Source organism: Schistocerca cancellata, chromosome 5 (genome assembly GCF_023864275.1).
Source record: "Schistocerca cancellata isolate TAMUIC-IGC-003103 chromosome 5, iqSchCanc2.1, whole genome shotgun sequence".
NCBI classification, from domain to species: domain Eukaryota; kingdom Metazoa; phylum Arthropoda; class Insecta; order Orthoptera; family Acrididae; genus Schistocerca; species Schistocerca cancellata.
The window spans coordinates 128,989,246-129,017,041 of NC_064630.1; the positions used below are offsets into that span (position 1 = coordinate 128,989,246).

At 43.2% G+C, this 27,796-nt stretch overlaps 1 protein-coding gene across 1 annotated transcript; it reads left to right on the forward strand.

The window, feature by feature from the left end:
* The first annotated feature begins 935 nt into the window (after positions 1 to 935).
* On the forward strand, positions 936 to 20,974 carry LOC126187425 (uncharacterized). The gene is made up of 2 exons (XM_049928497.1): positions 936 to 1,093; positions 20,629 to 20,974. Exons 1-2 carry the CDS (start codon positions 1,079 to 1,081, stop codon positions 20,899 to 20,901), a joined length of 288 nt encoding a protein of 95 aa, XP_049784454.1. The 5' UTR covers positions 936 to 1,078; the 3' UTR covers positions 20,902 to 20,974.
* The last annotated feature ends 6,822 nt before the right edge of the window (positions 20,975 to 27,796 follow it).

Sequence of the window (27,796 nt, forward strand, 5' to 3'; positions counted from 1 at the left end):
TCACCAACCTAGTCACAAATTTCGCCTGATACCGCATTTGATTGTACTTTTGACAATTAGCGTAGATACAGGGTCAAACGCTTTTCGGAAATCAAGAAATACTGTATTTACCTGACTGCTTTGATCCAAAGCATTCAGTACGTCACGTAAGAAATGTGTGAGCTGTGTTTACCATGATAGATGTTTTCGGAATCCGTGCTGGTTGGCATTTGGAGGTCACCCTGTTCGATGTACCTCATTATATTTGAACTCGGAATACGTTGTAAGATTATATTGGGGGCGCTAGTTTAGCGTATCATTTCCACTTCTTGCTTCTAAACGGGTGTGACCTATTCATTCTTCCAACTACTGGGAACGGTCTTTTATTCGAGGGATCTACAATAGGATAGGGGCTCTCTCTGCTGCAGATTTATTATAGATTCTGATAGGGGTTCCACCGGGCCCCGGAGCTTTGTTCAGTTTTTACAATTTCAGCTCTGCCTCAGAACATCGTTTCAGTGCTATTAGGCTTGAATTGGGTTTTCTGTTATAAAGGTCAATAGCAAACCGTTAAATTCCGTCTACGTATTGAAATCGGGTGGAGCCACTCCAGGTACTGAATATGTCACATGACGTCTTTCACATTGCCATGCCACGCAGGTTCTGGAGCTGGAGAACGTTGCACAGTGTTTTCAACGGCGGTCGGGCGTGAGTCAGACGGGCATGCTGGCAGCTCTGCCTTCCTCCGGACGAGCCCTTTCTACCCGGGGCAGAGTGAAGGAGACCGACAGCCGGAGTTCAAGGTCCCGGCAACAGCCTCTGCGGCGGTCCCTCCCCCGGGCGTTTCTGGGAGGGGGGCTCGAGGCTAGGTCCCGGCTTTTCTTCCACCCCTCCTTTTGTCTGTACCTGCGTGTATCTGTAGGCACGGTGTGGGAGGAGCTAAGCTCTTGCACGCTTCCAAAGCGACCGCAATGACTGCCCCATGACGGCACCCCGGTAACGTATTTAAGGTTCCGCGGTTCGCTGCTGGAGGCAGAGCGTGTGGCGCTACACCACACCACACTAGCAGCTTGACCTGAAGCAGACGACAGACTACGCCATGTTCCGCCTGTCGGTGAGTGCCGTGCAAACTCCTACCTAACACATCTACATCTACATCTACAGCCATACTCCGCAAGCCACCTGACGGTGTGTGGCAGAGGGTACTTTGAGTAGCTCTATCGGTTCTCCATTCCATTCCAGTCTCATATTGTTCGTGGAAAGAAAGATTGTCGGCATGCCTCTGTGTGGGCTCTAATCTCTCTGATTTTATTCTCACCTTAATAGTGGGTCACGTTGACATTGTGTTCCATTCATTCTCTCATAGAACGCGTCTGATTAATATATTTCGTATACAAATTTTCTTCTTACGCTGCGATGTGTTTGACTACATAATTATTGTCCATATTCCGTTATTATCCGCAGCAAATAAATTTTTCCCATTTTTCTTTACTGCCCGTTTCTATATCTCCATTCCTTTAGCCATTAATTAGTAGTACAGAAATATAAGGACCATTTTTTCCGAAAACTTTCGTTCGCACTCTGAAAATGTTCACTGTTCTCATGTTTTGGTTCGGACCTTACATCTTCTTATTATCTTCAAATATCCACAGTAAATCTACAAAGTAAATGGATATTAAACGGTGGTAACTCATAGGGCAACCAAATAACTAACACATGGCCTGTTCTAAAGAGAAATCGATCTTATATTCACAGATTACAGATACAGAATTTTCGCTATTACTCCACAGAAGTTTCACGCAGAATGCAGAAACCACTTTCAAATATATTTTGATTCCGTCATACCCATAGCGAAATAATTTGAAAACGCATTTTCTAGGGCGAAATATTCCAAAATTATTTCTTCTCGAAAGGAATAGCAGTTTTCAGTACATATCGTAAATGTGACTGGCATTTCTTGTGACATCAAGGATTTTTGATGGCCTCGATGTTTCCCTGAAAAAAAAAAGTCGTAGTTGTCGCTTGGTACTTTTATGATGTTTCAGGCCGAGGCTAAAAGTTTTCTGTGTTTATCACGTTCTTACAGCGAATCTATGTGAAGGAGATTTTTTTTAGTCCAAAAATGGGATATAGAAAAATATTCTTCCTTTACCTATGAACCAGTTTTCTGTACATCTCCACAATCTGACTGGTACTTACTTAGAGTATGAAGCTTCTTTAAGTCTAAAAATGCTTCCCTAACATAAAATGCATTTTTTATCCAAAGCCACTGTGATGATTCAAGTTGAGACTGCAACTTTTCTCACTTTTCAACTGACATTTGGTTTGTCTCTTCTGAAAAATATGTATCTTTTATAACCGTCTCTACCTGTGTAATAAGTTTCTCAACTTAAACCTTGGGACTTAGTTTCCCGTTATTTACAAGATATCTTCGGGCACTACATGTCTCTGAGAGCAATTTTTTATGTTATGTCCTAAGAAGTATATGTATCTGTGAAGATGTTTTCAAATTCTAATGCACTGAAATAAAGGTAATTTGTTACACAGTGAGGGATGTTACAATAAACCTGATTGTTCGTTAACATTAAGAGCAGTGTATTCCATTCAGAGTCTGAATGCATCTCACGTAGGTTGCGCAACAGTTCCTTGCATGCTAAAAAATCTATGAACTAGAATATTGAGTATGCACTGCATTTTTATTTTAGTTCCGGTACGTCCTTTGTGATTTATCGTTCAGTTGCACATATAGGACAAAAGATATCTTCAAATTACTGTCGTCACTTTTAAGATACAGTTATTTAAAATATATGGAGAGGTAATAGATGAATCTGAAATAGGTTCTCTCCAACATCATTAAAATCAAAGTTAGTACCTAACATTCAAATCACTTTTATTACCGCTGACCCTCTGGATGTATCTTGTAAACAAACAATGAGGTTCTGAAAGTGCAAACGGAAAATCCGTAGTTAAGTCCCCAGATTCGCCATCTATAATCACATTTACAGTTGCCTCGCTACATTAGTTAAAGAAATGGTTGTTTCAATGTCTCAAGACTCGTTTCCGCACGTCTTATTCTAGTCTGAACAAGTACACAGAAAACTGAATGAGGATGCCAACTCGTATACTCAACTTTCATGCTGCATTGTGTTATTAGATACAAAAAATGATTGAAATGGCTCTGAGCACTATGGGACTCAGCTTCTGAGGTCATCAGTCCCCTATAACTTAGAACTACTTAAACCTAACGAACCAAAGGACGTCACACACATCCATGCCCGAGGTAGGATTCAAACCTGCGACCGTAGCGGTCGCGCGGTTCCAGACTGTAGCGCCTGGAACCGCTCGGCCACCTCGGCCGGCTATTAGATACAGTTTTTTTTTGTTCCTTTCATCATAGCTGTTTTTCTCTTTTTTGTATGTAGTTTTCTAATGAAAATCAGACAGCCAACTATTCTATCGAGAGAGGCTACTCGTAACAAGTGATCGAGAGAGGTGTGCCGTGGCTGAAGCAACTTAAATTTGTAAGCATCCGGAATAAAATTCCTATCCGCCCCCCCCCCCCCTCGGCGACTTGTATTTTACATTGGTAATAATATTGTAAATGTGGTCAAAACGGACAGCATAATTCTTGCAGTTAACACCGATTTACCCTTAGGCAACACTACGTTAACACAGTCATGCGCTCTATTGTACAGGGTGCATCCTCAACAGGCTTCCAGAGGAAATGAAAGATGTGAATGATGAAGCATATATTTTCAAATAATGGTTAAAAGGTTTCCTTGTACTACACCTTTTAAATTCTGATCCTCGTATTAGTTTCGAATCATTTACGTTATGTAGTACGCAGACCTTTACGGTTCCTTAAAGTTTTGTTCCGTTTTGTAACTTAAAATTTTGTACATCAACCATCGTCGGTTTTGGTGTTGAAAGAAGTAGATAAATAAAATAAATAAAAATATACCGAATAGTGTGCAAATTAGAATAATGCAGCTGCAGCTGACTATTCGCTTAATGTTGACGATAATGTCAGAGGAATGTTAATATTGTATCTTCGTCTGATCGTCTTGATTTGGTCACAGACTTGCAAACACAGTTACACGTCTCGCAGTATATTTGCAGCAAAGTTACCTTACGTCATTTACGAGATAAATGATTTCAGTCTGCACAACCGTTTCTAGATCTGAAGATGGCCGAGTAGATTGAAAGTGCCCATCTTGTTAATGACGTGTGAAATCGGGACTGCAAGTGAATAGTCATTGTTGGTAAGGCTCTGTATTAGCCTCAATGTCTCTAATTTGCTCGTGTGGTCATCCGTCTCTGAAAATGACCACCACAAGAAAGTTAGAGAAATTAGAATTATTACAGAGGTTCACCGACGATCATTCTTCCCACGTGTCATTCGCAAGTGCAACAGTTAAGGGGAAATAGGGGTCAGTTTGTAGTACCAGAAGTTGCCGTCGCCACCCATAGCCATAGGTGACTTGGAGAGTAGATATAGATACACCAAAGGCTGCTGAATCTCTATGTGCAATACCGTTACATGGCCCCAAATCAGGATTTAGATTTCCCTCGATGTCGATAAACCTTTGCAGGAAAAGGTAGAGAGAGCTACAGACGATTCTCCAATCCCTCTTTGTTCCAGTGAAGGCACTGTTCATTGTCTAACCACTTTAACGTCAAAGAGGCAATTGAGCCAAATCTTCCCACAGGGGGAGACTGAATAGCCATTCACAACCACTAGTAGCCCTTCAATTATTTATCCATTAGTTTCAGAACCACCGAACATAAAGGGTGTTGCTTATTGGGAAACGTAAATCGGCTGTGGAGGAGTACGCAGAGTCCAAGATCTACCATACAATAAAATTCACCGACATATAGTTTCTCGCTGTTGAGTACCATCACGTCAGTTTACTCACGGAAGCCCGCAACTTTCGTAAGTACAACAATATTTTCAACACGAAAGAAGGGGAGTCTTAAGATAAACGGAGCTTGTTGCAGTGAACGACCGTTGCAGGTAACGAAGGGAGCATTACTGCGATAATCATCGGGAAAAGACCGACCGTGGGCTCAAGTCCAGTCTGACGCCGGCTACTGTCGGACAGAAATCCGGTCTCGACCAAGAACAGGGAACGCGTCACTTCTTTTTATTTGTTCTCATTTCGAGAGATTCAATCTGTTATCAGATATCAATTGGGTCATTAGGATAGATGGTTGCAAATTAGATCGAATTATGCAGTGCAGCGGAACGAACATTTCTGTATGTTCCGATCATCAACAAACCTCCACATTTCTAAACGAACTACGATCCTTCATGAAGCCTGTATGCGAAGCACTCAAGCTCTTTACGAACAGTAAGCGTCTGGGGCTTGGAGCGCGATCAGTTACGTTATGGACAAGTGACTAAAGTGGTGACAAGAGCTTTTAATTGCTGTCTCGTGTAACAGACGAGGCAGTAAAAACGTAAACAGATGAAGAGCAAGTACGCAGCTGCAGCAGGTATATGCCCTGTGAGCACCGGTTCTCCAGGTGACGTGGCGCCAGACAGACCTCTTTTGTTTTTATGAGAGTGTTAAAAGGATACCTGGGCTGTTGTGGTAGGGGGGGGGGGCGGCAGTAGGGAGGCAGGGGTCAGCCTACGGCTCGTCAGGGCGTCCTTGGGTGTACGACCTCGCACGTGATACACTGCTGCTGCCTCAGCAGCAGCTATGGAGCGCAGCAGCTGCAGGTGCGTCTTCTGCCGGCACGGCAGCCCTGCCCCTACGCGCGCCAATACTTTGCCGGTTTCCCCCGATTAGAGCTCGATGTGCGAAATGCTGTCAGGCCTTCGTTCATAACGCATTCAGCCGTGTTTTAAAATTACAGGTTACAGTCGAGCGAGCTGGTGCTGGGGTTCAGTGGACACGCACTGGGGAGGATGTTCTCCTATCGCTATATTTTCACACTATCGCTTGAAACTGAAAGAGGCAAATGTGAAGCAGCACTCCACGTAATCCATTTGTGGACTGCTAGGGACAAATAAACTCTTTCATGCCGGTCCTGTGATGTTCTTGGTTCAAATGGCACTGAGCACTATGGGATTTTACTTCTGAAGTCATCAGTCCCCTAGAACTTAGAACTACTTAAACCTAACTAACCTAAGGACATCACACATATCCATGCCCGAGACAGGATTCGAACCTGCGACCGTAGCGGTCGCGCGGTTCCAGACTGTAGCGCCTAGAACCGCTCGGCCAACCCGGCCGGCGAGATTTTTGTGTTTAGTGCGCTCTTCATGTACTTTCTGCGATATAAGTATGGTTAAATAATTAAAAGTCTTCATCCTCAGTGCATATAACAACATAGTAAACAATATTGGTTACCATAGAGCATACAGAGGTCTAACGTGAACATGTTTTTCGCGATCGATTGCTGTTCTTGACCCCATTGTCCATGCTCCATTGTATAAAAATGTCTTGTTTAAACCATGTATAAAAGAAAGGACGACAGTCAAACTACAAAACAATGAATGTGGTAAGTACAGTTCATTAGTGACTGATAAGGAAATATGAACTGTTGTCGCTGGCAAGAGAGCCAACACCATGTTACTAGAGGAGGCCGAAATGTACGCATTTTAGCTCACGCAGGCTGGCGTGAGGTCTGGAACAGGACAAGGAAATCAGAATTTAGAAAAACGGACGTAGCTGGTGGAATACTTAACTTTAATCCATTAATGATGAACGTCGCTCTTGACGGTACATGATTCACAGTATCAATAGTAACTGATAGGTCGTAGCAAATGACGTAGCTGAAGGCTATGCTAAACTATCGTCTCGGCAAATGAGAGCGTATTTTGTCAGCGAACCATCGCTAGCAAAGTCGGCTGTACAACTGGGCGAGTGCTAGGAAGTCTCTCTAGACCTGCCGTGTGGCGGCGCTCGGTCTGCAATCACTGATAGTGGCGACACGCGGGTCCGACGTATACTAACGGACCGCGGCCGATTTAAAGGCTACCACCTAGCAAGTGTGGTGTCTGGCGGTGACACCACATGAACACATCCCGCTCGTAACTAACAGTTTGAGCAGGAATACAAATAATACAAACAGTTTAGCATCTCACATTCAACTCATCAACTCATTTTTTGTTCAGGTAGACGATGTGATGTCTTTAATAAAAAATAATGCTAGTAATTGAAATGGAACTGGATGACAAATGAAAAAAGATGAATAACTATTTGAATGACATGCTTTACGGCTTTTATATTTTCCTTATGATTTCATTTGCATTATTACCCCTGCAGATCTGTAACACGTGCCTACTTGCATACGAGGACGAAGGTAACATCATAAAAATAAAAAATCTCTCTCACAGAATCAGTGGTCGATTACGTGCAGACATCACAAACTCTGAACAGGATTGACTGAACAAAGAATAAAAAGAGCTTAATCTTTTACCCTTGTAATAACTTGACGATGCAATTTTAACATGTCTGAAAGCTCAAGTACTAAATCAACGATCCTATACCTGATATTCTTCGGAACAATAAAATGGAAATTTCAGGAGTAGCAGCCGGAACTCGTACCATTCTCTCTAAATTGAATAACGAATTTAAAAGAAAAGCCGGAACATGGACTGGCATCAGCAAAGTAATATCTTTGTCTGCACGTCTCGTGATGTTAATTAAATAGCTATAATTTTCTAATAAAATGTCGATTAATAAAATAAAGTGTGTCGAAATGGATACTGCAAGGGCAAATTAAGGCTCTCTTTGCTGAAAATAGAATATAGTTAAATACGATATGGAGCATGGTATCTGGCATGTCTCAAGCAACGTAAACAGGTACTTGTTTCCCTGGGGGCGACCAGTGCCACAACTGCTATCCATCTGAGTGACTAGAAATACGCCCCCTTTGCTCTTTTACTGGGCTGCATCTGGTGTCACTTGTCGCGTAGTATCTCCATCTGCTCATTTTCCCACTGACACGCGACTCTCTTCATGATTGACGGAACACCATCGCGCCACATTCTTATCGGCGGTGCTGAAGCATGAGCTTGCTTATTCCCATGTTTTCCCGAGAGTCCTCGTAGCCAGTAGGACAACACATCGTTCCCTTGACTCTGCGATAGGACAACGTTATCGTGCAAGCTGTGGGCCATTTTTTGTTTGCTGGGTAAATCTGCTGAATATTCTGTAGGTGGTTCTGCTTTCGAATTCTAGTATACAATTTAAATTTGTCGAATGTTACTCTAGCAAAGCTTACACAGAGCTCAAGCTCACTTTATCACTTTTCCAGAACTCTCCAAATTTAAGTTCATATATCTTCCGCGAAACTGATTTTATGCTTTCGTCCTACCTTATGTCTCTTCGTAGCTTTAGCTCGGCAACGTCTTACAGGAAGACAACATAGGTGATAGATGCGTCGTTACTGTACGTAAGAGCTGTGCATGTGAAAGGAGTTCATGTGAAGAGAAAACAGTCCATGATGCTCAATGGGAAGCATCACTTGTAAGAATCCGCAGATACGCAAGGAGTTCAGTACCCTGTAAGAGGTGCGTTGCGCTACGGGTCGTGGGACTTTCTGTGCTAAATCAACGCCCCTTTGAACAAAGGCTGCAATTTGCGGTAATCGCCGAGTAATGCACTTAAGCTTGCGGCTGTGCTTCTCGCCTGTCTGTATAGCGATGACTAACCGCGTCGCGTGCCACGCTAATAAACGTAACTGCTGTTTTTTGCAGCGACTGTAATTCTGTCTGCAGTAATAGCTGGTGTTCCGAAGTCACGGTACTTGATCTCTCACTCTCACTATTACATTACTGAAATCCGAGTACCCTTGTTGTCTTCCAGCAGTATGAGTTAGTTCCTCCAAAAGCCAACGTAAATTCTGTTGCGAACTACATACTGAAGGACTGCAGAGTAGTTGTAGTCTGGTAGTAACGCGCAGTCGCGACACTTTTTTTCCTGATTTATACAGCGGCATGAGATCTCTCAGTTTGTTCACAGACAACACTGTAATGTACAGAAAAAAATCGTGGCGGGTAAGTAAAAGATTTTGCCGAGAGACGTGTTATTAGCAACTGGTATAATGAATGAAAGCCCCCATCAAATGTGTAACTTCGTTTATTCAATCCACACACCATGTTCTGTGTACCCCACCGTGGAGGAGAGTTTCCAGAGATGTGAAACAAGAAGAAGTGGACACAGCAGGCTACTTCAGCTGAGCAGAGGAACAACAAAATTATTAGCAGAGTTAGGTATGAGTTTCTGAGAAGCTCTATGTTCTCCTAGATGGCGATAGTGACCGCTCAAAAGTAAACGTGTTTTGTGTCGCGTCAGAAGGACGCTATTCGGAAATATACAGGGTGAGTCACCTAACGTTACCGCTGGATATATTTCGTAAACCACATCAAATACTGACGAATCGATTCCACAGACCGAACGTGAGGAGAGGGGCTAGTGTAATTGGTTAATACAAACCATACAAAAATGCACGGAAGTATGTTTTTTAACACAAACCTACGTTTTTTTAAATGGAACCCCGTTAGTTTTGTTAGCACATCTGAACGTATAAACAAATACTTAATCAGTGCCGTTTGTTGCATTGTAAAATGTTAATTACATCCGGAGATATTGTAACCTACAGTTGACGCTTGAGTACCACCCCTCCGCTGTTCGATCGTGTGTATCGGAGAGCACCGAATTACGTAGGGATCCAAAGAGAACGGTGATGGACCTTAGGTACAGAAGAGACTGGAACAGCACATTACGTCCACATGCTAACACCTTTTTATTGGTCTTTTTCACTGACGCACATGTACATTACCATGAGGGGTGAGGTACACGTACACACGTGGTTTCCGTTTTCAATTACGGAGTGGAATAGAGTGTGTTCCGACATGTCAGGCCAGTAGATGTTCAATGTGGTGGCCATCATTTGCTGCACACAATTGCAATCTCTGGCGTAATGAATGTCGTACACGCCGCAGTACATCTGGTGTAATGTCGCTGCAGGCTGCCATAATACGTTGTTTCATATCCTCTGGGGTTGTAGGCACATCACGGTACACATTCTCCTTTAACGTACCCCACAGAAAGAAGTCCAGAAGTGTAAGATCAGGAGAACGGGCTGGCCAATTTATGCGTCCTCCACGTCCTATGAAACGCCCGTAGAACATCCTGTCAAGGGTCAGCCTAGTGTTAATTGCGGAATGTGCAGGTGCACCATCATGCTGATACCACATACGTCGACGCGTTTCCAGTGGGACATTTTCGAGCAACATTGGCAGATCATTCTGTAGAAACGCGATGTATGTTGCAGTGCTCTCCGATACACACGATCGAACAGCGGAGGAGTGGTACTCAAGCGTCAACTTTAGGTTACAATATCTCCGTATGTAATTAACATTTTACAATGCAACAAACGGCACTGATTACGTATTTGTTCATATGTTCAGATGTGCTAACAAAACTAACGGGGTTCCATTTAAAAAAACGTAGCTTTGTGTTAAAAACCATACTTCCGTGCATTTTTGTATGGTTTGTATTAACCAATTACACTAGCCCCTCTTCTCACGTTCGGTCTGTGGAATCGATTCGTCAGTATTTGATGTGGTTTACGAAATATATCCAGTGGTAATGTTAGGTGACTCACCCTGTATATAACATGATAGAACATGCCACAATTCACTATCTGAGATACCTCGCTGAGATACCTCTCGTACGCTCGAATTCTATTCCTAACCTATAGGATCATCATTAGTCTGTTAACGCATTGCTCGGTATCGTTACCGGTTTTCACCAGTTTCTTACGTGGTTGAATCTTGGACTACACGTCTCCACTCGCAATTATGTTTATCTCTTTTAACATAACGTCAAGAGGCAGATTGGTAGTATTGTTAGCTTGTTCCAACCATCTACTGGCTACTTTTCCTAGTTGTCATCTGCTTTCGATTTTTCCTTGCTAGGTGGTCTTCTCTAAATTGTCGACTTCTCTTCTCACAATGTACCCACATATCCGGAAGTATCTCCGGATGGCACAGATGTTTTAACTTTTAACTCGTTTCCGAAGTGTTTGACTTCCTCACCAGAACAGATAACGGCGTAGATAGAAGGAATTCAGAGGTGTGCCGCTAGATCTGTAGCCGGCAGTCCAACCAGAACCAATCATAAGAAATGTTTAGGAATCCGACAGGGGAACTCTGAGAAAAAAAAGTGACGTTAATTTCATCAAACACTGTTCGACATAGTTAATATTACATACCAACAGCATAACGGCTCTGTTAGGCATACATACAAGGTGTCTACAAAAGGTCAAAACTGTTAAGATGGATTTTTTCGTCAGTCTTTTCTGGTTTGATCTGAGCCGCCACGCATTAGTTTCCTCTTCTAATCTCTTCACCTCAGATTGACACTTACGCTCAACGTCTTTCTCTGTTTTGTAAATTTTAGTGTCTGTCTTCCTTACAGCTTTTGCTCTATGCGGCTCACTTTAGTACATTGGAAGAGATTCTTCGATATCTTAGCAAACGAAATGGCCCATTGGTCAGCATATTATACTCGCAATTGGGAGAACGCCGGTTCAGATCCCCGTCTGGTCATCTACATTTAAGTTTTCAGTGATTTCCATAAATCACTTAAGGTGAATGCCAGGATGCTTCCTTTGAAAGGGCACGGCCGATTTTCTTCCCAATTCCGAGTTTGTGCTCCGTCTCTAATGACCTCGTCGTCGACAGGACGACACACTAATCTTCCGTTTCTTTTTTCCTTGATGTCTCAACGCTTGTAATAACATTCTAGGCCTTCTTACGGTCTGTGTTTCCCGTATACTCCTTTCTTCGCCGTCTCCCTACAGAGATCATGTGAAACTCAGCTCGCCCTATTTGCCCAAGAAATTCACAGTGCCGTAGACACTGGCGAGCAGATTGATGCCGTATTCCTGGACTTCAGGAAGGCATTTGATACGGTTCCGCACTTACGTTTAGTGAAAAAAATACGAGCTTACGGAATATCGGACCAGGTTTGTGATTGGATTCAGGATTTCCTAGAAGAAAGAACACAACATGTCATTCTTAACGGTTCAAAATCTGCAGATGTAGAGGTAATTTCGGGAGTACCGCAAGGAAGCGTGATAGGACCTTTATTGTTTACAATATACATAAATGACTTAGTTGACAACATCGGTAGCTCCGTGAGGCTATTTGCAGATGACACGGTTGTCTACAAGAAAGTAGCAACATCAGAAGACTCGTACGTACTCCAGGAAGACCTGCAGAGGATTAATGCATGGTGCGACAGCTGGCAGCTTTCCCTAAACGTAGATAAATGTAATATAATGCGCATACATAGGGACAGAAATCCATTCCAGTACGATTATGCCATAGGTGGTAAATCATTGGAAGCGGTAACGACCGTAAAATACTTAGGAGTTACTATCCGGAGCGATCTGAAGTGGAATGATCACATAAAACAAATAGTGGGAAAAGCAGGCGCCAGGTTGAGATTCATAGGAAGAATTCTAAGAAAATGTGACTCATCGACGAAAGAAGTAGCTTACAAAACGCTTGTTCGTCCGATTCTTGAGTATTGCTCATCAGTATGGGACCCTTACCAGGTTGGATTAATAGAAGAGATAGACATGATCCAGCGAAAAGCAGCGCGATTCGTCATGGGGACATTTAGTCAGCGCGAGAGCGTTACGGAGATGCTGAACAAGCTCCAGTGGCGGACACTTCAAGAAAGGCGTTACGCAATACGGAGAGGTTTATTATCGAAATTACGAGAGAGCACATTCCGGGAAGAGATGGGCAACATGTTACTACCGCCCACATATATCTCGCGTAATGATCACAACGAAAAGATCCGAGAAATTAGAGCAAATACGGAGACTTACAAGCAGTCGTTCTTCCCACGCACAATTCGTGAATGGAACAGGGAAGGGGGGATCAGATAGTGGTACAATAAGTACCCTCCGCCACACACCGTAAGGTGGCTCGCGAAGTATAGATGTAGATGTAGATGTAGATGATGATAGACGATCCCTAGCAGAGGGATTTGGTATAAAAAATAAATGGTCATAAATTAACATCTATTCGTACGCCTAACCTACTCCTTACAGCAACGACTTATAGCATCTGTTCAAGTGACGGCGGGTAGTGGGACTGACATTATTCGTTGACAGAAACAGCCCAGTTGTTAGCTCACGTTGCTTATGGCTGCGGCAGAGCTTCTGCTCCAGTAGGACCGTCATGACTGTGTTTCATGTTAAAGTTGACGAATCTTCTCTTACACGATCTGTCTGTATTTGAACGTAACTTGTGAATATCTGACATCATTCGGGAACATGCTCATAGTTTCGCCAATCTGCAAACAAGGATCAAACATTTTAGCGAAACTCACGACATCTTTATCATGCCAGAATTAGGTAGAAACAATACCTCCGTCTCCAGGACTGATTGTAATTGCCCCGGCGTTGCAGATCAACTCAGAGTACCGCAGCTGGAGATAAAGCGACGTAATCCAGTGGCAGATCGTCTCCGCGAGCCGTATTTAGGAACCTCGATCAGGAGTGTAGTTTCAAGAGTGTAGTTTGTAGACGATTTCTCACATTCTGAGCAACCGCCATGGTAATTTCTGATCGCAGCCTTGGAAAGAGGGCGAATATACATTAAAATACGTACACACACAGAGTCAGGACAAAGTATTGGCATTCGTAAAAATTTGGAGGACGCGATTTTCGTATCTTAGGCTAGAAGATTTTCGTGCAGACAGAAAAGATATTATCTTACCTGATCGCACGCGTAATAAAAAAGTGGTCGTAGCTGGACGATTATCATCAGTAGCGGACTGTCTCTCGCGGTACAAACGGTGAAAGATCAGAGGAAGATGATACACTTGTCATATTCATGTTTTAATTTGTTGGGCTCAGTTAATCAAGCTGAACACCCATACTCTACGTCTTCAGTACTGTTGACTTCATTGCTATGTATCTGAAGCGTTATATGTACAAGGCACGCATCAATATCATGTACATTTCGCACTCACACATTAGGTATCAGCAAATATAGAAGCACAAGTTGACGAAGTGCCCACAGATCAAAAAAATTGTTTGTCACGGACAAACAAGAAAGACGAGTTACGTTCTGCGCAAGAGATACCATTATTAGATATATATTACATGACGCATTTCTATATTTATGTTACGAAAAATGTTCGTATGCAGTGTTATAGGAGCCTTCTTCTAGCCACAGAGCACTTTGCTCTCCGGAAGCTAGTGTGGTACCTACCGCACCAAACATTCTGATTTACCTTTACCAAAATTTTTCCTTCATTAAGTCAAGTCAGTTCTAGACGATGTATTACTTGTTTCTTCCCTATCTTTGTTAAGTGTGTTACATTATTGTTAATGAGACGTAAAGCGCAAGGTGAGACTACAGGAAATCTTTTACAGAATATATCACTCAATACCGTATTTTATTGTGTAGTAGCCTAATCCAGGCTGATTTTGTCAATACGACAATACTTCGGCCACCAGAGTCGTATTTCCCGAAAGTTGTCTACAGTTATTTTTACCTCAGTTTTTGCGTCTGACGTCCGAGGTACTCTTTCCGTAGCTGCCAAGGTCTCTTCCTCTTTAAAGCAACGCCACCGCTGCGTCAGAAGGTTGTGCGCCGCTTTGAAGAGCCCAGAGACACTCGCCGACTAATGGAAACGCCGGCTTTCGTATGGTAATGAGCATCCAAGTCCATTCAGCGTGAATGCGGGGACGCAGACACTCGCGTCATTCGCAGTCAGTGCGATGGTGCAAGTCAGCTCCGCGCTCATCCCGCCTGCAAAACACTGGTCGGCTCTCCAAGGTTTACTCGCTGATGACTTGCCATCAACAACAGAAAGTCCTCATTTCAGCCAAATGCGCAGATATTGTTCCCAGTGATATAGGAAGGAATTTACACCTACTACCATACTGTAACGGGAACATAATATACACTCCTGGAAATGGAAAAAAGAACACATTGACACCGGTGTGTCAGACCCACCATACTTGCTCCGGACACTGCGAGAGGGCTGTACAAGCAATGATCACACGCACGGCACAGCGGACACACCAGGAACCGCGGTGTTGGCCGTCGAATGGCGCTAGCTGCGCAGCATTTGTGCACCGCCGCCGTCAGTGTCAGCCACTTTGCCGTGGCATACGGAGCTCCATAGCAGTCTTTAACACTGGTAGCATGCCGCGACAGCGTGGACGTGAACCGTATGTGCAGTTGACGGACTTTGAGCGAGGGCGTATAGTGGGCATGCGGGAGGCCGGGTGCACGTACCGCCGAATTGCTCAACACGTGGGGCGTGAGGTCTCCACAGTACATCGATGTTGTCGCCAGTGGTCGGCGGAAGGTGCACGTGCCCGTCGACCTGGGACCGTACCGCAGCGACGCAGGGATGCACGCCAAGACCGTAGGATCCTACGCAGTGCCGTAGGGGACCGCACCGCCACTTCCCAGCAAATTAGGGACACTGTTGCTCCTGGGGTATCGGCGAGGACCATTCGCAACCGTCTCCATGAAGCTGGGCTACGGTCCCGCACACCGTTAGGCCGTCTTCCGCTCACGCCCCAACATCGTGCAGCCCGCCTCCAGTGGTGTCGCAACAGGCGTGAATGGAGGGACGAATGGAGACGTGTCGTCTTCAGCGATGAGAGTCGCTTCTGCCTTGGTGCCAATGATGGTCGTATGCGTGTTTGGCGCCGTGCAGGTGAGCGCCACAATCAGGACTGCATACGACCGAGGCACACAGGGCCAACACCCGGCATCATGGTGTGGGGAGCGATCTCCTACACTGGCTGTACACCACTGGTGATCGTCGAGCGGACACTGAATAGTGCACGGTACATCCAAACCGTCATCGAACCCATCGTTCTACCATTCCTAGACCGGCAAGGGAACTTGCTGTTCCAACAGGACAATGCACGTCCGCATGTATCCCGTGCCACCCAACGTGCTCTAGAAGGTGTAAGTCAACTACCCTGGCCAGCAAGATCTCCGGATCTGTCCCCCATTGAGCGTGTTTGGGACTGGATGAAGCGTCGTCTCACGCGGTCTGCACGTCCAGCACGAACGCTGGTCCAACTGAGGCGCCAGGTGGAAATGGCATGGCAAGCCGTTCCACAGGACTACATCCAGCATCTCTACGATCGTCTCCATGGGAGAATAGCAGCCTGCATTGCTGCGAAAGGTGGATATACACTGTACTAGTGCCGACATTGTGCATGCTCTGTTGCCTGTGTCTATGTGCCTGTGGTTTTGTCAGTGTGATCATGTGATGTATCTGACCCCAGGAATGTGTCAATAAAGTTTCCCCTTCCTGGGACAATGAATTCACGGTGTTCTTATTTCAATTTCCAGGAGTGTATATTACTTGCCCCCTCCTTACTCTATTCACGTGTGGATAACTGCAAAACAAACTATCTCTACACTTCCAAAGATGCTCATTTTTTTTCCAAATATTGGCTTTACTGTCGGCTGTTTTAAGGTACAGGCAACGAATTAATACTATTCTTCAGTTTTAGGATCTGCGTCCCTGGATATATATCGTCTGATTGACTGATATGGCTCAGCTGTTCATTGATACACCCATTTTACATACGATTTAACCGGGAATGTACAGTGTCTGAATTTGTTTTCTGTATTCGTAGTTTTGATCCTACAGAATTTTGTTTCAGGTGATATACTTAATCTGTTCCGATTCCAGTGGGCCGCGGTGGCCGAACGGTTCTAAGCGCTTCAGTCCGGAACGGCGCGACTGCTACGGTCGCAAGTTCGAATCCTGCCTCGGGCATGGATGGGTGTGATGTCCTTAGGTTAGGTGGGTTTAAGTAGTTCTAAGTTTTAGGGGATTGATGACCTCAGATGTTAAGTCGAATAGTGCTCAGAGCCATTTGAACCATTTGTTCCGATTCCAATAGTAACTCTCGCTAATATTACTCATTCTGATGGATTATTTTACTCAGATACTGAAGTGACCCATTTGCTGGTCTCATAATTAGTTATCAACTAACCTATCACAGAAATTTGTTCAGTGAAGGGAAAATTGAAACTTAATATTTTCATTTAGTTCATTTATCTGTCTTATCTTGCTTGCTGTCGCAATGATCACCCTAAGGAAGAAGGATACAGCATCCGTAAGGGCCACGCAGTCAATATACATCTCTTTGAGCAACAGAGATAACCTGAAGTGGGCATCTTTTTCTTCTTCTTTGAGCAAGTTATTGAATGAAGGTTTCCGTACTATCAATTCCAATTTCCTTCTTTTTATGAATAAATTCTTCAGTTTTCAGTAAGGACCACAATAGTCACACAATAGTAGCTGTCCACTTCACAGGCGATTACAGCTTAAACTCAGTCACCAACCCTAAGGCTAGATTAGATATCACTGTTGTTTATTGGGCAGTGTACTACAATGATGACATGGCCCTGGCTTGTTCTGATTTGAAAATCGACTCTTCATCATGCCAGGAAGAACATGCTTTCTGAAGTGGAATCCTTCATGGAGCAATTATCTAGTTTTTGTTCAGTTTTGATGTATGCAAGAAATTCAAAAACATGAAATTCATACTGTAGACGCTATTAGAATACACGTTAAATGACAGGACATATTCCATACGTGGTAACTCTGATGTCCCGTCGGTTGATCATGCTGCAGCAGATGCATAGTGACGCAAATATTTTTCTAATATACTATATAGAGCATACGAATTACTATTTTCCAGGACTAACTGAGCAAGAATTACTTCACTGGTGGAAACTGATTTTTGGTTGGTTGGTTTGGGGAAGGAGACCAGACAGCTTGGTCATCGGTCTGATCGGATTAGGGAAGGATTGGGAAGGAAGTCGGCCGTGCCCTTTCAGAGGAACCATCCCGGCATTTGCCTGGAGTGATTTAGGGAAATCACGGAAAACCTAAATCAGGATGGCCGGACGCGGGATTGAACCGTCGTCCTCCCGAATGCGAGTCCAGTGTCTAACCAGAAACTGATTTTTCCACGCGTCTTTATTCACCAGCTGTAGACTGCCCAAAATGAACCCGAACTTCCGACACTTCAGGATAGAGCTCAGTGCTCTGCTGGATATGATTTAGGGCGTACTAAGAGTTTCCTACAGAGTTAAAAATTCCATTTTTTTGCACAATATTACAAGTGACTCAGTCGTCTTCGTGAGATGTTTGGAGCTGTCTGGACCCCAACAGAACTGTGCACAAAAATAAAATTATCAATTCGAATGGTTCAAATGGCTCTGAGCACTATGGGACTTAACTTCTGAGGTCATCAGTTCCCTAGACTTAGAACTACTTAAATCTAACTAACCTAAGGACATCACACTCATCCATGCCCGAAGCAGGATTCGCACCTGCGACCGTAGCGGTCTCGCGGTTCCAGACTGTAGCGCCTAGGACTGCTCGGCCACAGCTGCTGGCTTATCAATTCGCCTCGTAGCCTGAAAATATTTTATCTACCAGTCACCCCTTGAACACCTCGGAAAAGTTCTGGACGTATTTCTATTGCGTCTGTGTAGTGAGAGAGAGGGCAGCAGATACACTTTTGACATTTCAGTGTTATAACCTGACCTTTGATTACGAAACTTTAGGAGCATGCTACGGCACTACTGATATCATAGAATCCAGACGTATTCACAATTGAGTCCCAGTGTCAACTCTACGGTGTGTATAAGGTTACCATATCCACGCTCATTCACACCATATGATGTCCTGCCACCGAAAGTCTTACTTTTTATCTTTTTTTTCAGATGCATTACAGAAACTGAATTTCGATTGTAAGAACTTCGTAGTAGAAGACATTTTAAACAGTACCTTGTACTGAATTTCGGAAGTTTGTTGGCTGGTTAAGAGCTTGTTTGGCATCAGAGTATCACAATATAAATCCCGAACATCCAAGACATAACATAATATTAGAAGAGAACCCAGCACACTACACTTACGTACCTTTGCAGTTTAAGATAATTTAAAGACTACGAGGTCCTGAAGGCTTGCTAGTTTTTATTAGGTAATTACAGGCTGAACACATCTGGAAAAAGAACACTGGGGAAAATACCAGCTAAGAGGGTTCGTATCATACTGAAATCCATCTGAAGTGGTTTCTAGTACAAAGAAATGGAACGGTTTAAATAGAACAAGTACTCGTCCTTCCAGATGCAGAACTAAGATGGACATGACTGTGGTCTGGAAGCGGGCCGTGATCTCTGGATGCTTCCCAAGTCAGGCTGCAGATACAGGGTTATTACAAATGATTGAAGCGATTTCACAGCTCTACAATAACTTTATTATTTGAGATATTTTCACAATGCTTTGCACACACATACAAAAACTCAAAAAGTTTTTTTAGGCATTCACAAATGTTCGATATGTGCCCCTTTAGTGATTCGGCAGACATCAAGCCGATAATCAAGTTCCTCCCACACTCGGCGCAGCATGTCCCCATCAATGAGTTCGAAAGCATCGTTGATGCGAGCTCGCAGTTCTGGCACGTTTCTTGGTAGAGGAGGTTTAAACACTGAATCTTTCACATAACCCCACAGAAAGAAATCGCATGGGGTTAAGTCGGGAGAGCGTGGAGGTCATGACATGAATTGCTGATCATTATCTCCACCACGACCGATCCATTGGTTTTCCAATCTCCTGTTTAAGAAATGCCGAACATCATGATGGAAGTGCGGTGGAGCACCATCCTGTTGAAAGATGAAGTCGGCGCTGTCGGTCTCCAGTTGTGGCATGAGCCAATTTTCCAGCATGTCCAGATACACGTGTCCTGCAACGTTTTTTCGCAGAAGAAAAAGGGGCCGTAAACTTTAAACTGTGAGATTGCACAAAACACGTTAACTTTTGGTGAATTGCGAATTTGCTGCACGAATGCGTGAGGATTCTCTACCGCCCAGATTCGCACATTGTGTCTGTTCACTTCACCATTAAGGAAAAAATGTTGCTTCATCACTGAAAACAAGTTTCGCACTGAACGCATCCTCTTCCATGAGCTGTTGCAACTGCGCCGAAAATTCAAAGCGTTTAACTTCGTCATCGGGTGTCAGGGCTTGTAGCAATTGTAAACGGTAAGGCTTCTGGTTTAGCCTTTTCCGTAAGATTTTCCAAACCGTCGGCTGTGGTACGTTTAGCTCCCTGCTTGCTTTATTCGTCGACTTCCGCGGGCTACGCGTGAAACTTGCCCGCACGCGTTCGACCGTTTCTTCGCTTACTGCAGGCCGACCCGTTGATTTCCCCTTACAGAGGCATCCAGAAGCTTTAAACTGCGCATACCATCGCCGAATGGAGTTAGCAGTTGGTGGATCTTTGTTGAACTTTGTCCTGAAGTGTCGTTGCACTGTTATGACTGACCGATGTGAGTGCATTTCAAGCACGACATACGCTTCTCGGCTCCTGTCGCCATTTTGTCTCACTGCGCTCTGGAGCGCTCTGGCGGCAGAAACCTGAAGTGCGGCTTCAGCTGAACAAAACTTTATGAGTTTTTCTACGTATCTGTAGTGTGTCGTGACCATATGTCAATGAATGGAGCTACAGTGAATTTATGAAATCGCTTCAATCATTTGTAATAGCCCTGTATTTGCTTCAACAATGGCGGCAGGAGGTGTTCTAAGATTCGTGCTTTGTGTTTCAGTTGCTGGTGCTAGCGATGGCGGTGACGGTCGCCTTCTGCATCCCCGCAGACGTCGATCCACAGCCAGAGGAAGCCCAGGAGACGCTGGGAACCGCCGAGTCTGCGTGGGGCGGCCGCGGCTGGGGCGGCGGCTGGGGGGGCCGCGGCTGGGGCGGCAGAGGTTGGGGAGGCGGCTACGGGGGCAGAGGCTGGGGAGGCGGCTACGGGGGCAGAGGCTGGGGCGGCGGCTGGGGCGGCGGCGGATGGGGAGGCCGCGGCTGGCACTACGGCTGAAGCTGAAGCCTCACCTGCCACTGTTACTCACTCACTGTTGCTGCCAATAAACTGCTCTCTGCTTCCACTCTAATTTGTGTTTGAATTTTGTATCACATGTCCCTCACTTGTTTCACCTCATACAGCCTCTAAAGATATGTCATACTCTCAAAATAAGTATTTCTATATCCCATTACGTGCTGACTTTTTAGTGTTGCGATGTATGTATGTGGCTGGAATTTAATTTACTCGTATGACATACAATAAAGAGGAGCATAAACTAATAACTCAATAAGTATTACAACAAAGCACATATTCTACACATTGCTTTAGCTTATACTCAAAAACAAACTGCAAGGTCTTGGTACGGTTTAAGTTGTCTTACGTGATACAGATAGTCACTTCTCAAATGCTGATGAATTCATCTTCGCCAGTAGATGATGGGTACGAAACTCATTGAAACGTCGCCACAAGACGACGCCACCACTCGGCTGATAACCCGAGAAGAATTCATCAATGGAATACGCCGAGAAAGACTGCAGTCGCTTACACTTAATAAATATATCATCATAAAGTTCACGATCAATTTATGTAAGAAGTACGTACATTTTATAACATACTTTTAACGAACTATTGATAGACTTCCTCCTATACATGTCATATCGTCGATATTAGGCAGGCACAGCCACTCCCAAACATAAACAGTGTATGGATTAATAGTTGTAGTGGATTGAGAATTCTTTGTGGTATCGCGTAGTATGCAAATTACCAATGAGATTTCCCTATCCTAGGAGCCAATAATACAGTGACATCAATAATTTAGTGAACTCAGACAGCAAAAGGTTATCAGAATAGGGTATTGATGTATGAATGGAGCACGTTGGGTTGGTGTGTGACTCGAGAATTTGCATCTTTCTCACATCACTATCAAGGCTGTTCCAAGCGTTGGTCACACACTGTTCCATTGTTTTTCTGCATTCCTAAGTTGCTGCGAAAGCAGTCACACAACACTTACCTGTAACAGTTATCTCTGTCTGAGACCTGGACAGTCTCATGTTCCTGCCTCGTTTAAGAATCTTCTGTCGTTTGTGATTTATAATCGACCTCCTTACTGTCCAGAAAACATTTTTTTTTAAAGCAGGCTGACTTCTTCCACAGTCTTTTAGTTTCACACGCCTCCCTGTTGAAATTCTTGGTGCTTTGTGTCTATGCTCCGTTCCAGTGCCCGTGGAGGTGCTTGAATTCTTGACATGTTCTCGCTTTTTTTAAGGCAGATAAAAATGGCTGTTGCCAGCTACAACATTCACACACCTCCACTAGTGCATTCTTGACACTTTCGTGTCTGCCCTTTTTCTAAGTCAATGCATGGGTCCCTCAATTACGAGCACTTTCCACGTCCTTCACCAGGCTCTACGCAAGGTGACCATTCATAAGCCAGGCAAAGGCATCCTCTGGGTTACCCCCTGCATGGCTGCCGGAAGCCCCCATGCCGACGTTCGTCCCGTCCTCTGAAGGAGGACCGACTTTCCCCTTATCCTGGCCCACTGACACGGTGAATCGTAGAAAGCGGTCACCAATGAAGATACTACATAGCAATAATTTAGGTGAGATGCCTTTTTTGAACTCATTAGTTTTTATTTGTTCCATCAGTACCGTATGTTTGGGGCATTAGGAATATCTGCTTCGCTCAGCAACAGAGAAGGAAGTCCACCACTCTGATTTTTACCATTTGCTTCATCAAACAAAGTCACCGACAAGAATTTCTCTCGATAGAAAATTATCCACATGACTGAGTGGCCGAACGTAACTCTCAACGATAGTTAAATAAATTGTACTAAACAGCGGATAGTAATAAAAGCAATATCCAGTCGTTTCCTGGCGCTGAGGAAAAAGGTGAGTGAGACATTACAATTTCTTCGAATCGTCCGGAAGCAGTTGAAGAAAATATATTCAAATCTCTTCATGCAAACATTGAAGAAGATGAGTTTTAACCAGTTAAGATTCATTTCACAGTTTATCAGCCATGGTATTTCTCTATGGTAACACACACACACACACACAAATACAGACACACACACACACACACACACACACACACATAAATGGCTGTAATATAAAATCCAGCATGGATTTTTCCCTACTCTAATAATTTGTTCCCTTTCGTGATACGGATTAAATCTCTTCTGTACATTTCATACGTTTTTTGTTGAGTTGCTTTGGAACATGTTCATCTGCCGGAATCTGTAATAATTTCTTTCTATTTGTTACGGGTTTCCAGTTTAAATTCTCTGTGTTTTTCTGTTAGCAATGTCAGTGATAAATAGCCAACTCAGCGTGATCTTCCTTTTCGTAAGTCATTTTGCTCCTCAGTCATGATAGGTTCATAGTGTGTATACAGTTTATTTTTGGCGATGTTGGCATAAATTTTGCATGCCGAATTCAATATACTTATTCCTCAGTAATCACAATCGGTTAGTCTCCTTTTTTGTAGACTTGAGTGACAATCGACTTAGTCCAGCTGTCAGGTATATCATCTCCCGATCAAATCATATTTAAGAAGTTTAGGAATCTGTATATAAATGACATGGTTGCATATTTAAATATATCTGGATATAATCTTCTCTTGGGACTTTATTTACTTTACTTTACATGCGGAAACGACCTTATCGACCATACACTTGCTCTACGAGCTTCTTCCAATTCTTTCCGTCGAATGCACTGTCTTTCCATTCGGTGATCATATTCATTCTAGCTATGTCCTCTCGGATGTTATCTCGTCACCCAGTTCTGAGTCTTCCTCTTCCTCTCATTCCATCTACTGTCCTGCCGAATGCTATTTTAGATTGCATATTCTTGTTATCTCGCGTGCCCAGTTCAACCTTCCCTTCTTTAGCGCTTCGACTGTGTTACGGTGTTTGTACAGCTCTCTTAGTTCTTCATTTCTTCTTGTCTTCCATTCCATTTTATTTTCAATATACATCGGTACAAAAAATTTTCTTCATATTTTTCTTTCATATAAACATGAAATGTAGTAAAGGAAACGAAAGAGAATGCATGGTTGGGAAATCGTGACGGCTGGCCGCAGAGGGCGTTGTGGTAATGCAATGTCAAAAGTTGAAAATTTTTGCCGGGTCGGAACTTGAACCCGGATATACCGCTTTTCATGAGCGCTTGCCTGTCATGTGGGTTGCATCAAATCAGGTGGAGCCCCACCACATGAAGAAATCGAATTACAGCACGCACTTCACACTTGGCGGAAGACTCTATTGTTGTAGACATCTTTACGCGCTCACTGTGCGCTCAGAACTGAGAACTGCGACGTGATGCGATCGACGAGAAAACTGGTGACACTACGCCACCCATATGCGCAAAAATTCATCGGATTTTACAGTGGTTTTAATTTCCCGACTTTTCGGACCTTTAAAAAAATTGTACTCGCACATAAGTTTTAATATCCATATAAGAATGCAGTTTGCCAGTGTATAGTATGTGATTAGTGATATGAAGTCTTATTTTACTTAGCTAATCTCACAATGCAGCTTTCACGAACATTCCTTTTGTTTTGTGAGCATTGGACTGTGGTCCACATTATATTTCAGTGCCAAATGTTTTGTTTTCTAATGCAGGAGACGCCATCAGAGGCTTTAATGGCTCAGGTAGCAGTTTCAGACTTAAACGAGCTCGTACATGCAAAACTTTTTACACATGCTACATTTTATCTGCAGATGGTGTGGTGACTTGTACATCAACTGTATCAGGTTCTTCAAATTGCAAGTAAAACTATGGATCGTTGCATTTCGAGTAGCTGGGAAAAGAACGTCTTCCATCTTTTTTGTATGTCACTCTTGTGTTGGTCAGTATTTTCCGACTCTGATTCTTTATAAATTGTCTCATTTTAGTAAATTTACCAAAAGATTTTCTTATATTTTGATAGATGTGCCTCGTCCTGTGATACTTGGATCACCCTCACTTTCTCTCATCATATTGTTGTTTGTATTCTCTTAGGCTTCGTTGTGTTTTCTGGCGGAGTTTATAGTATCTTTCCTTCAGTTTCACTTTGTTCCTTTATTGAATCCACCGTTTCTTTTCATTTCTTCACTCTGACACTTTTTTCTTGGCATTTTATGTTAAACTAAATTTTATTAATTTGTACTCTTTTTTCCTACAAATTTGGGAATTATTTCTTGAATATTGTCGTTTATTTGTATCCATCTTCTTTCAAGATCTTCTTGTTTCCTATTCGCCAGTCTAGTTTTTGTTAGGTTACTTTTGATTTCTTTTGTAAAGTTTTTTTGTATTTTCTTCCACCAGATTTTCTATGTTGTATCGAGTAATTTTCAATTTCGACTTAGTTTCCTTTTGAGTTTTATTTTCATTTTTTTATATGATTAACATACTTATACGGTCTGTGTCACAATCTGCACCCTTAAAAGTTCTAACGTCTTTAATATTGTTCTGGACTTTTTTTATAGCTACATGGTCCATCTGATTCACCACTTCACCGAGAAGTGCTCTACTGACCTAAGAGGCTCTCTGGCAGGCAGCTGGACATTCACAGGCACAGCTGGGCAGTGGTGGACATTTTCATTTCATTTCATTTATAGCATATTTAAAGACCTGCTGCTTGATATTCTAAAAGCAGGTCGAACATTTTAAAATTTCACTTGTAATAATATACCAGCGGAAAAAAGGCGGATATGCCCCTGTTTAATAAAAGACTCTTACTGAACAGTTGGCTTAAAGCTGCCTTATTCTGCCTTCCGCAGAACCTTTAAAATTTTTCCTAAAAATTTTGGTGTGCCAAAACATTCGAGTTCTTTTTAAATTGCAAACTCACCTCTCACTCCCACAAACTTTCCTAACTGAAAGTCGCTTATACTCGCTAGTCCACCGCTGCAAGTTGCTCGTACCCATATACCCATTCTCACTCACTCATTCATCCCAGTTCCTCGTGATTATCTATTTGTGTGTCTCTAACTGTCACTGTCTTCTGTCTCACAGCCACGATCTTCGTTCTGCTCTACTACTACGCCTCCTCTCGCTGTCTCCCTCTTGCTCTCTCCTACTATTACCATCTCATTCATTCCTTCTCACTGTTGCTGTCTCTTCTCATTGTCGAGTACGTTCCACTGCCATGGTGACCCTCTGTCTCTTTCACACTGCCAATTGTCTCCTTCGCTCTCTCTATACCACAACTAGTGTTTACTGTCTTCCAGTATTGATTACTTTCCCATGTCTTTCAGACTGCCACTGTTTCCTTCAATCTCAGCAGGGGGGAAAAAAAAAGAAAAAAAAAACATGAATATACATGCCAAATTTTTTGGGAAAATATTTAAAGGTTCTGAAGAAGGCAGAATGAGGCAGCTGGTACCCCACAGTTTAAAAGTCGTATATTTGTCTTTTTTGCTTCGACAGGAGCACTTTTCCGCTGTTTCCCTTCTTTTCCTCGTTACAGCAGGGCTAGTCACACACATGAAAAAACTTTATGGGTCACTAAAATTTTGGTAGTTACTTAAGTGAAACGGAAATAATGCAAAACTAATTTTATACCTCAGACCAGGTTTTAGAAGCGCAATAATTTTGCACATCCTTCAATACCAAAAAAAGGGATTACTGGAACCCTTCTGACGATAATGGAAACGCTTTACAGAATATTCCTCGGTTCTACGTCACTTCAAAAACTTCGCTTTCGCGTCACACCCAAGTTTACGTGCGTATTTTAGTTGTTCAAGTAGAGTAAGTTTGAACATCCGTATCTCGGAAACAAGTAAGGAGATGAAGAAATTTTCAGAGGTGTTCCAGATCGGACTGTTATGAATATATCGTAAAAATTTCAGCCACTTGCTGTAAATAGCCGTCTTTCAATCTACAGGTCGGTTTTAGTACACAAAAACCACTTTTTCGGGTTTTCTCAGGAATTGTACAAGAAATAAATCGCGTCTCCATGAGCCGCTTAAGGGGCACCATAGACCACACATAAAGCAAAATCCGATTTGCTCCATTTGTCTAATTTGGAGGAAGTGTGTAACATTGAAACTTTGACCCTGTACTGTAGGATACAGTAAGACGATTTTTCTGTTGGGCACCCAAAGCATTTGCTCTGTCTTCCTATCAGCAATCGATACGGAAAAATCCCGATTTCATGGGTGCCTTTTGAAACATGTTAGATACTGCATGCGTACCGATTTTACCATATTACAAGCAAAAGATAGTTTGAGAAATAAAATCAAGAGTATTAACAATGAGTAAGACAGAAAATTAAATTAGCTGAAGGAAAATGAGGGTATAATACAATAAACATCAGTAATTTAGAAGAAAATAGTAGTAAGATAGGTAATAGAGGATCTGATGATTTTCTTTTACTGTTAAAACGATATATGACATGTAAATTGTGGTTCGTGAGCAAACAGCTGATATGTGGGCAGTCTTGGAGCCAGACCACAGAGAGCATATCATACTGCACCAATCGGGTACCTGCAAGTAGGTGTGGCCAAGTGGTTAGCGCATGTACAGAATGTTTGCAATATGTCACATGTCGGGTAGCCTATACAAGCTGATTCTATGGGGCACCTTTGGATAAGCCTCACTAAGCTATCCAAGCACAACTCATGAATCACCCTAACAGCTTTGGATGGTAGAGAGTTACTGGCGGAAACAATATTGGCGATCTGTTCCCATGTTCCAGTGGAAACTATCCTACTTGCTTGCTAAACCTTGTACACAGAGGTGAGTTTCAGTCGTGGAATGTTGCCTTTTGCAACCCATAGTCATGAGATGATACTGTTTATAGATTGCATGATTTACTCGCCGATTGTTTTGCCCAGATTTGAACTGGCAAATTATTTGCCACTTTGTGGACTTCTTCCTTCTGTTGCCATCTGTGACAGTCGATGGTAGCCTCGTCATAAATACGTTA